At 40.5% G+C, this 12,021-nt stretch overlaps 2 protein-coding genes across 2 annotated transcripts; both read right to left on the minus strand.

Moving 5' to 3' along the window:
• Positions 1-1,263: 1,263 nt before the first annotated feature.
• Positions 1,264-2,662, minus strand: LOC106598185 (interferon a3-like). The gene is made up of 5 exons (XM_014189245.2): positions 2,513-2,662; positions 2,286-2,357; positions 1,709-1,861; positions 1,468-1,566; positions 1,264-1,350 (listed from the first exon to the last, which is right to left on the minus strand). The coding sequence occupies exons 1-5, from the start codon at positions 2,660-2,662 to the stop codon at positions 1,264-1,266; spliced, it is 561 nt and encodes a 186-aa protein (XP_014044720.2).
• Positions 2,663-10,687: 8,025 nt separating this feature from the next.
• Positions 10,688-11,812, minus strand: LOC106593349 (interferon alpha-3-like). The gene is made up of 5 exons (XM_014184681.1): positions 11,663-11,812; positions 11,433-11,504; positions 11,121-11,273; positions 10,884-10,982; positions 10,688-10,771 (listed from the first exon to the last, which is right to left on the minus strand). The coding sequence occupies exons 1-5, from the start codon at positions 11,810-11,812 to the stop codon at positions 10,688-10,690; spliced, it is 558 nt and encodes a 185-aa protein (XP_014040156.1).
• Positions 11,813-12,021: the final 209 nt, after the last annotated feature.

Consider the following 12,021-nt stretch of genomic DNA (forward strand, 5'->3'; position numbering starts at 1 on the left):
ATAAGGCAGGCAGTCTCCCCTGAACACTTGATGTTGAGATGTGTCTGTTACTCCAACTCTGTGAAGCATTTATTTGGGCTGCAATTTCTGAAGCTGGTAACTCTAATGAACTTCTCCTCTGCAGCAGATGTAACTCTGTGTCTTCCTTTCCTGTGTCTGTCCTCATGAGAGGCAGTTTCATCACAGCGCTTGATGGTTTTCGCAACTGCACTTGAAGAAACATTCAAAGTTCTAGAAATTTCCCGCATTGACTGACATTCATATCTTTAAGTAATGATGGATTGTCATTTCTCTTTGCTTATTTGAGCTGTTCCTTCCAGAAATATGGACTTGGTATTTTAGCAAATAGTGCTATCTTCAGTATACCACCCCTACCTTGTCACAACACAACTGATTGGCTAAAACGCATTTAGAAGGAAAGAAATTCTTTAACAAGGCACACCTGTTAATTGAAATGCATTCCAGGTGACTACCTCCTGAAGCTGGTTCAGAGAATGCCAAGAGTGTGCAAAGCTGACGTCAAAGCTGGGTGGATACTTTGAAGAATTTCAAATACAACATATATTTTGATTTGTTTAACACTTTTTTGGTTACTACATGATTCCATATGTGTTATTTCATAGTGTTGATGTCTTCACTATTATTCTACAATGTGGAAAATAGTAAAAATAAAGAAAAACCCTGAGATGTGTCCAAACTTTTGACTGGTACTGTATTTATGTACACTCTGGACTACGACATATTTCTATGTTTCTTATGTCCATTATTTTACTTTTAGATTTGTGTGTATTGTTGTGTATTGTCAGATATTACTGCAGTGGTAGAGCTAGAAATACAAGCATATCGCTACACCCGTTAAAACATCTGCTAAATGTGTATATGCCATAAATTAAAATGTATTTGATTAAAAAAGATTACAGCGGTAGAGGACACATTTATTTAATGAAAATATACTTCATTATTACAATAACAAATATTTCCTATCATGTTGCAATAATAAATATAGTATGCAATCTCCTTCATGAATACAAAACAAAATGCACGGAAACATTGATACATTAGGCTATGTATAACTTAAGTCAATCACAGAATTATTCAGTATAAAGAATTATTTACTCCACAGAGTAGTGAATACATTACTACACAATAAATAAATGCATAAAAAAACAGATAAGTAAACATGTAAATAAATAGTTAGATATATTAATAGATAAATAGATATATAAATAAATAAATAATATCTACACAACACACACATAACGCTCATTGGCTACTTAATGTTGTGTCTAGTCTTTGTAGGTGTGCCAGCACCACTGTCCTTATGTCTTCCCAGCCGCTTGCGCTGTATTCCTGCATAAATGAAATACACTTGTTAAGATTTGAGAATAGACACATGTTGTATCATCATATAAATACATCCAGATTTGGTGAATGTACTCTCTTTGTAAGATAAATGGATCAACCTACCTCGCGTTTCAAGTAATTCTTCAGGAACTTGAAGTGAAGGCTCATCTTTTTGTTCACTCTTTTGACAGATTTTGATAGTCTAGTTTTCATAGCCTTTACCTGTTAGAACAAAATACAAATAATTCATTTAATATTATGATTTGATTAAAATGTAACCACTTATATTATAATCTAGTAGGATAGTATAATATTTTTCCTTTTTGCATTAATGTTTAAGAGGCGAAAATCACAAATGACATACGCATTGGTCCAGCTCCGAGGTCTGGCGATAGAGGTCATTCATAAACTTGTCAACTCCTTTCTGGTCCCAGGCGGTGGACTCATATTTACCACTGCTGTACAATTTCTTTATAGCGTTCAGAGTATGCGAAATGAAGGCCATCTGTTCCTCAGCCTAGAAGAAGAGTGAACTGTATTAGCATATGCCTTGTGAATTGATGGCAAATATCAGAAAATTTGAGCAAATTGCATATTCGTTATAACCTAATTATATACGCTGCATTCGGGAAGTGTTCAGAATCCTTCACTATCTGCACATTTTGTACGTTACAGCCTCATTTTGAAATTGAATAAATATGATTTCTCTCATCAATCTACACACAATAACCCATAATGACCAAGCCAAAACATGTTATTCGACTTTTTGGCTAACTTATTAAAAGCAAAATACTTTTTTTGCCATTTTAGAAATGGTCTGTAACGTAACAAAATGTGGAAAAGGTGAAAGGGTCTGAATACTTTCCGAATTCAGTGTTTATTCCAATCTCAGAAAGAAAGGTTATGAATAGAACAAAACCCTTTTTATGCATATTTCTTACCTTGAAATGATTGACTTGTCTGTATTGTTTGTCAGGGAAAGTGATCTGAGGATCTCGAGAGACTTCATTACCCTGAATTGCCAAAAATATTAACAAAATCTTGCATTATTATTACTGTACCAAAAGGAGTCAGGTAATTTAAATGAAACATTGCAGCTCATGAAATGTTGAAAAGATGACAACTGCTCAATGACCTGGAAGTGAATAAACATTACCCTATATCCTACCATTTTCTGAAGCATCGTTATGATGTTGTTGCTGAACACTTGGAACATGCTCGGAGACCGAGGCAGTGTCTTCATCCACGTGCATCCGATGGTTTTATTCCAGGTGCAAATCGTCATGACCAAGCACATCCAAAAGCTGATTGAACCCATTTTAGCGTAGATAAACTGTAGTTCTCGTTCTGTCCGCAATCAACGTTAATGCCCTTCCGAAAGACAGCCTACTTCGTATAATTCCGACAAAAGTAAGTCTTCCGCAACGGATAAAGAGAGAACGTGTTCTTCCTGACTGATCAATTTCTAGAATATACAAGTTCTGCCATGCTACAACCTGTGTCGATCCTTTATACAAAGAGTCTGCAAGGTATTCCAAAAGTGAAAGGTGGAAGTTCCCTTACACTTTCATACCTGAGTGTTGTTTTACGTCTGGAGAAAATGCAGGGAAAGGACAGGTGTATCGCTCGAAGAATTGTTACATCTTGAGTTATTTGCTGTTTTATCATGAAATATTGGCCTTTTAACCAGGATATTGTTGATAAAAAAATAAACATGTGAATCCATCGGACTATGGCCTAAATAAATATCACCATATAGAACATTTTTGTTTGGCCTTTCACTTCGAAAACCACAGTATTTCATGTTTGAAAACGCAACACCTTTTCATTTGCACACAGCAACTTTGGTGTCAACTACGTTGTAACCACCTGCTTAAAGGGTAATTGTGGTTTGTGGACCCCAACTGCTTATGTAAAGATACAGATCAACCTTGTATGGGTTGAATGAATTACACACTCAACATTACTTTATAACGTTTTAGAAACAGGTTTGGGTGGTCTGAAATATTTTGGTAGACCCCCTTCTATATGCTCCCGGATTTCAGAAAAAGACACCGGTATCCTATGAAGTGCACAGGCAGTATAGACCGTGGGAATACTGCTTCAATTGGAGCCTATATTGCGGGGGCTTTTGAATCTGGGCCTATAGGCATGTGTGTGTAAGATAGGTTTTTCACGTCGATCATCTGTCAAAGTATTCAATATTATTGTCTTTAATGCACTTGTAAATGCATATTTTATTTATTCATCCAGTTATGTAAGTTGATGGGACCTCTGCAACTATTTCCTTTCCTCTCCAGGGACTGAAGAGTAGAGGCTTGGTTTGAAGAGCGATTGGTATACTCCATTGAACTAATATTCAAATGATTATAATAATTATGTTGCATAATATCCAGTATTGTCACATCCTGACCAGTGAAAGAGGTCATTTGCCATAGTAGAGTGGTCAGGGAGTGGCAGGGTTTTTAATTTTTTTTTTTTAGGTATTTTGGGTTTTCTTTTTCTATGTGGGTTTGTTCTAGTTATCATTTTCTATGTGTTGGTTTTCATGTTCGGCCGGGGATATGGTTTCCAATCAGAAGCAGGTGTCTTTCGTTGTCTCTGATTGGAAGCCATACTTAAGCAGCCTGTTTTTCTATGGGGTTGTGGGTAGTTGTTTTCCGTTTTAGTCTTTGTACCTGACGGGACTGTGTTGGTCGTTTTTGTTATTTAGTCAAGTGTCATCATTAAAAGATTGAAAATGAGCACTATCCACGCTGCGTCTTGGTCTCCATTTCCCGACCCCTGTGACAGAACTACCCACCACCAACGGACCAAGCAGCGTGCATTCTCGGGAGGAAGAGCAGGACCCAGCAGTATGGTTCTGAGGAGTGGACCTGGGAGGAGATCTTAGATGGGGCAGGACCCTGGACAAGCCCTGGGGAGTATCGCTGTCCGCAGTGGGAGATAGAGGCAGCGAAGGCAGAACGACGATACTGGGAGGAACAGCTCGGTAGGCAAGAAGAGGCCGAGAGGCAGCAGCAAAAACATTTTTTTTTGGGGGGGGGGCACATGGATAGATTGGCAAAGGTGAGGTTAAGACCTGAGCCAACTCCCCGTGCGCTCAGTGCAAGCTCCTCACCGTTGCCGTGCTAGAGTTGGCCGGCAGCCAGGGAGAAGTGCACCGGTTCAACGTATCTGGTCTCCGGTGCGTCTCCTCGGCCAAGGTTATCCTGCGCCAGCTCTACGCACGGTAACCCCAGTTCGCCAGCTCAACCCAGTGCAGCCTATTCCAGCTCCCCGCCCTTGCTGGGCTATGGATAAGATCGAGCCAGGGCGTGTTCTGCCAGCCCTAAGCGCCAGACCTCCAGTGCGCCTCCAAGGCCCAGTGTACCCTGTGCCTGCTACGCGCACTCTCCCTCCAGTGCGCCACCATAGCCCAGTACGTCCTGTGCCTGCTCCGCACACTCTCCCGCCAGTGCGCCACCATAGCCCAGTACGTCCTGTGCCTGCTCCGCACACTCTCCCGCTAGTGCGCCACCATAGCCCAGTATGTCCTGTGCCTGCTCCTCGCACTCTTCCTCCAGTACGCCTCCATAGCCCAGTACGGCCGGTGCCTGCTTTGAGCACGCGGTCCTCAGTGCGTCTCCCCAGTCTGGTGAGACCGGTTCCAGCTCCCTGTAGGAAGCCTCCAGTGATGATCAATGGTCCGAAGCCTCCAGTGATGATCCATGGCCCGGAGCCTGTAGGGATGATCCATGGCACGAAGCCTCCAGTGATGATCCATGGCCCGGAGCCTGTAGGGATGATCCATGGCTCGGAGCCTCCAGTGATGATCCATGGCCCGGAGCCTCCAGTGATGATCTATGGCACAAAGCCTCCAGTGATGATCCATGGCACGGAACCAGTATTGATGATCCATGGCACGGAGCCTGCAGCGAAGGTCCCCAGTCTGGAACCTACAGAGATGCTCTCCAGTCCGGAGCCTCCGGCGACGCTCCTCAGCCCAGAGCCTCCAGTGACGCTTCTCAGCCCGGAACCTCCGGCGACGCTTCTCAGCCCGGAGCCTCCGGCGACGCTTCTCAGCCCGGAGCCAGAGCCTTCAGCGGTGGTCGGCAGTGCAGAACCTCTGGTAATGATCCACAGGTCAGGGTTCCAGAAGCAGAGGGATCTGCGGTCAGAACGGGGGCTACGCCCAGAGGAGGAGCCACCTCCATAGCTGGAGGATTGGCGGAGGGTCTGGGTGTAGCACAGGAGCCGTCACGGACGGTGGCCAGCCTCCCTTCCCTCCCTTTTTGTTTAGGGTTGTTTTTGTGGGGTTTTGGTTTGGTGTGCAGTCGGGGTCTGCACCTTTGTCAAGTGTCATCATTAAAAGATTGAAAACGAGCACTATCCACGCTGCGTCTTGGTCTCCATTTCACGACCCCTGTGACAAGTATGTACTTTGTATTATTAATAACTATACGAACAAACAACATTTTACAGTAATATGATGCCACAGTCATATGATTTACTGTCTAAAAGTGTATTCTAAAGGCGTTTATTGTTTTTCATTGGAGATTATGTTGCAATGGAATTATGCTAACATTTCATGGAGAAATTCGTCTTCATTCATCGGTTGATTCACATCACACATTTTTATATAAAATATATAAAAATATTTATATAAAATATATTATATCAAATATAAGCTGTGTGTGTGTGTGTTTATTCAAATATTATACACACTCTTAGAAAAGGGTTCTATATTGAACCTTCAGGGGTGCCATATATGAAGCAATCAATAAAACCCTTTTTGGTTCTATCTAGAACCTTTTTTCCTAAGAGTGCGTGGTAATTTGCTGCAACATGGATGAATAACATAAACACATAGGAGTGTCCTAATTAATATATTTAACAAAATGACTTATAAAACATGTTTTAATAAACTTTTATGCAAAATGTAACTACAATATACTACCATGACACGTGTTTTCTTGGCATTTTTTTTATTTCTTCTGAAAATGTCTCAGGATGCCCTCTATTTCAACTCTCAAGGACTCCCGTGCGCACTAACTGTTTTTTGTTTTAGACAGGCATAGATCAGGTGAGGTTAATAAATAATCCCTAACTCTTTAATATTTTGAGTATGGTCAAGTATGGTAATTCATCTCTGGATGGTGTATAATAGCAACCAGACACTGCAAATATATCGCCATCCTTCCTAAATGAGCTGTGGGAGTGAATGGAAACTCAGGAATGTCACTCTGAGGCTAAAGATGATTTTAAAATAGCTACAGTGTGTATTTGCTGAACTGATAGAAAACTCTGCATTGATCAACACCATTGCATTCACTCCACATTACAGGCCTGAATGACAAAGTGAAAAGTTGTAAACCTATTCAAAAATAACTCATTCTAAAACATCCATTCAGGTTGCAACATGGCGGTTAAGTAATATTGCAAGACAACATGACAAATTAATTAACTTTTGTGCCTAAATAAAAAATGTTGTGGCAAATCCAACACAACACATCACAGAGTGAAACTGTGTGTATTTTCAAGTTTTACAGTGTTATGGGTAGACTTGTCACCAGCAGGGACTGAGGAGTTTGTCAGGATCAAAATAAATATGAAAGGAGCAAAGCCAAGAGGAAAAATGAGAGGAAAACATGCCTTAGTCCTTTGAAGACCTGACACTGGCTTATTGTTACATTTTTCAGTGGGACAATTACACACATTTTAAGGCTTGAGACACACCAGAATGGCTTTCCAACATGTGTTTAGTGTTCCTCGGTGGTCAAGTTAGAGACAAGGTATGAATACTGTTATCTATCAGTCGTTCCCAACCAAATTGACTGAGCTTGAGAAATTTGACAAACACCATGAGCTCCAAAAGTATTGGGACAGTGACACGTTAGGTTGTTTTGGCTCTGTAGTCCAGCACTTTGGATTTGAAATGATACATGACTATGAGGTTAAAGTGCAGACTGTCAGGTTTAATTTGAGGGTATTTTCATCCATATCGGTTGAACTGAAATTACAGCACTTTTTGTAGATAGGGGACTAAAAGCATTGGGAGAAATTCACTTATATGTGTATTGAAGTAGTAACAAGTATTTGGTCCCATTTTGATAGCACCCAATGACGAAATCCAGTTTGCGACTCTACAAACTTGTTGGATGCATTTGCTGTTTGTTTTGGTTGTGTTTCAGATTTATTTTGTGTCCAATACAAATTAATGGTAGATTATGTTTTGTGTCATTTTGGAGTCACTTTTATTGTAAACAAGAGAGGAATATGCTTCTAAGCACTTCTACATTCATGTGGATTCTACCATCATTTCTGATAATCCTGAATGAATCTTTGAATAATAAGTGATAAAGTTACAGAAGCACAAATATTATACCACCAGGACATGCTAAACTCTCACCATTACAACTTTACCTTAAATGATAAAGTTGTCTGTGATGAGATACGAACTCGCTGTCTTTCGGTTGCTAGACGTTCGCGTTATATGCCTACCCAGACGCACAAATAGATTGTTTTTTTGCGTAGTTTGTAATTTATTTATTTATTAATTTTATTAGTAAGGTTGCTGCTACCGTCTCTTACGACTGAAAATGTCTTCTGGACATCAGAACAGCGATTACTCACCACGAACTGGAAGAAGCTTTTTCCTTTATCGAGTCTGACGATAAAGACATACTGATTTCCCAGGAACGGCCCAAATCCCCATTAATTTGCGTGAAGAAAAGATGGAGAAAAAGGGGGCACAGGTCGGGCTGCCTTCTGATAATCCGTAGACGAGCGAGTAAACTCCCACTGTCATCCATTCTACTGGTTAACATGCAATCATTGTAAAATAAAATTGATGACCTATTATATGATTATCCTACCAATGGGACATTAAAAACTGTAATATCTTATGTTTCACCGAGTCGTGGCTGAACGACAACACGGATAATATAGAATTTGGCGGGATTATCCATGCACCGACAGAACAGAGAAGAAGCTATGTCTGGTAAGACGAGTGGTGGGAGTGTGTGTCTTTTTGTCAATAACAGCTGGTGCGCGATGTCTAATATTAAAGAAGTCTCGAGGTACTGCTCGCCTGAGGTAGAGTACCTCATGATAAGCTGTAGACTACACTATGTACCAAGAGACTTCTCATCTATTTAATTCGTAGCTGTCTATTTACCACCACAGACCGATGCTGGCACTAAGACGCCACTCAACCAACTCTATAAGGTCATAAGCATACAAGAAAATGCTCATCCAGAAGCGGTGCTCCTAGTGTCTGGGGACTTTAATGCAGGGAAACATAAATCAGTTTGACCAAATTTTTCCCAGCATGTCACATGTGCAACCAGAGGAAAAAAAGCTCTAGACCACCTTTACTCCACACACAGAGATGCATACAAAGCTCTCCCATGCCTTCCATTTCACAAATCTGACCATAATTCTATCCTCCTGATTCCTGCTTACAAACAAAAACTACAGCAGGTTGTACCAGTGACTCGCTTAATACGGAAGTGGTCAGATGACATGGATGCTACGCTGCAGCACTGTTTTTCTAGCACAGACTGGAATATGTTCCAGGATTCATCCAATGGCATTGAGGAGTATACCACCTCAGTCATCGGCTTCATCAATAAGTGCGTCGACGACGTCGTCCCCACAGTGACCGTACCTACATATCCCAACCAGAAACCATGGATTACAGGCAACATCAGCATCGAGCTAAAGCCTAGAGCTGCCTCTTTCAAGGAGCGGGACACTAATCCGGACGATTATAATACAGTGGGGGGAAAAAGTATTTGATCCCCTGCTGATTTTGTACGTTTGCCCACTGATAAAGAAAGGATCAGTCTATAATTTTAATGGTAGGTTTATTTGAACAGTGAGAGACAGGTGGTAAGGGTAGGCAACAAAACGTCTGTCACGCTGATCCTCAACACTGGGGCCCCTCAGGGGTGTGTACTTAGTCCCCTCCTGTACTCCCTGTTCACCCAAAAACTGCGTGGCCAAACACGACTCCAAATCCATTATTAAGTTTGCCGATGACACAAAGTGGTTGGCCTGATCACCGACAACGATGAGACAGCCAATAGGGAGGAGGTCAGAGTACTGGCAGTGTGGTGCCAAGACAACAACCTCTCCCTCAATGTGAGCAAGACAAAGGGCTGATCATGGACTAATAATAATAGGCAGTGTCAGAGGAAAGCCCATAAAATTGCCCGAGACTCCAGTCACTCAAGTCATCGACTGTTTTCTCTGCTACAGGAGGGCAAGTGGAACCAGAGCGCCAAGTCTAGGACCAAAAGGCTCCTTAACAGCTTCTACCCCCAAGCCATAAGAACAATTAATCAAATGGCCACCGTGCTATTTACATTGACACCCCCTCCTCCATTTGTTTTGTACACTGCTGCTACTCGCTGTTTAAAATCTATGCATAGTCACTTCAGCCCTACCTACATGTACAAATTACTTCAACTAACCTGTACCCCTGGTACCGGTACCCCCTTATTGTTATTTTATTGTGTAGCTTTTAATTATGTTTATTTGGTAAATATCTTCTTAACTCTTCTTGAACTGCACTGTTGGTTAAGGACTTGTAAGTAAGCATTTCACGGTAAGGTCTACGCTTGTTGTATTCGGTGCATGTGACAAATAAAGTTTGATTTGATTTGAAATATCATACCACATCTCCAAAAAATGCAAACCTCGGCAGTTACTGTAATGCTGAGAGGCTAGCATGTCTTGGGGATATGATATTTGTGCGTCTTTAACTTTCTCACTAATCATTATTCACGATTCATTCAGGATTGCTGTAATCCTGTCAGATCCGGTCTGTTTGTTTGCCATGGTGCTGAAAGGTCTTCTTCTCTTGCCTCCACTGCGGACGCATTTTAAAGGTTTCCCAGCCGTTTTACACAGGTTGTGTGATATCATCAGTGAGTCTTCAAGTTAAGACACAACAACACCGTGTGACATTATCAGGACTATCTAAGGACATATTTATTAGGCCTATAGGTAAATATGTTAGATTAAAATAGATTTCAGCTGTTAGAGGTCACATTTATTTAATTAAAATGTATTTAATCCTTCCAATAACAAAATCATGTTGCAATAATAAATACAGTACGCAATGGCCGTCATAAATACAAAAATCAATGCATGAAAACATTGTTACATTTTCTACAGCCTAAAAATACCTAGCACATAATTCATTATTCAGTATAAAATGTGTTTTACTTCGCAGAGTTGTGAATACACATAATAAATAAATAAAACATACATAAAAAATAACCGTGTAAATAAATAGTTGAAAAAATAGACGTATAAATAAATAATCTGTAGACACACACATGAGACTCATTGGTTAGTCAATTGGTATCGTGACTAGTCTTAACATGTGTGACAGCACCACGTTCCTTATGTCTTCCCAGCCGCTTGCGCTGTATTCCTGCATGAACGAAACACACGTCATATTTTAGAATAGACACATGTTGTGTAAACACATATGAATATATCCCTATTTGGTCAATGCACTCTCTTGGTAAGACAAATTGACCTACCTCGCGTTTCAAGTAATTCTTCAGGAATTTGAAGTGAAGGCTCATATCTTTGTTCACTCTTTTGACAGATGTTGATAGTCCAGGTTTTATAGTCTTTACCTGTTGGAACAAAATATAAAGTAATCATGTTATATTATGATTCGTTTAAATCACATTATATGGCAATCTAAAATGATAGGATAATGTTTGCCTTTTTGCATTAATGTTCAGAGAAAATCACAAATCACATAGACTTACGCATTGGTCCAGCTCCGATGTCTGGCGATGCAGACCAATCATAAACTCGTCAACTCCTTTCTGGTCCCAGGCGGTGGAATCATATTTACCACTGCTGTACAATTTCTCTATAGCGTTCAGAGTTTGCGAAATGAAGACAATCCGGCAGTTATCCTAGAAGAGTGATTTGTATTAGTACATGCCTTATGAATATCAGAAAAGTATAGCAAATTGCGTATTCGTTAAAAACTAATTATATGGCCTACACACTTAGAAAAAACGTTGAACCAAAATCTTTTTTTTAAAATAGTGTAGGCTATGCATATGTCTTACCGTGAAATTATCGACTTGTCTGTATTGCTCGTTCGGGAAAGTGATCTGAGATTTCCGAGAGACCACATGACCCTGAGATGCCAAAAAATAGAAACAAATGATTGCAATATTATTATTGTATACATATAAGAGTAACTGAATCAAATGAAACACAGCAGCACATTAAATGTTGAACAGATGACAACTGCTCAATGACCAGGAACAAGTAAATAAACATTACAGTATCCTACCATTTTCTGAAGCATCGTTATGGTGTTGTTGCTGAGCACTTGGAACATGCTCGGAGACCGAGGCAGTGTCCTCATCCACGTGCATCCGATGGTTTTATTCCAGGTGCAAATCGTCAGGATCAAGCACATCCATAAGCTTATTGAACCCATATTATCGTAGGTCTACTGTAGTTCTCTGTCTGTTCACTATCAACCGAGGTGCAAAATTAGGCACACTTCAGAAAGACAGCCTATACTTTGTAGAATTCCGAAAAAGAAGACGTATTCCTCAAAGGATAAAGAGATAAAGTGTTCTTCCTGATCGATCCACTTCTCGAAATCCAGAGTTCTGTCATGCTCCAATCTGTGTCGATATTTTA

This window comes from Salmo salar, chromosome ssa03, assembly GCF_905237065.1.
Source record: "Salmo salar chromosome ssa03, Ssal_v3.1, whole genome shotgun sequence".
Lineage (NCBI taxonomy): Eukaryota > Metazoa > Chordata > Actinopteri > Salmoniformes > Salmonidae > Salmo > Salmo salar.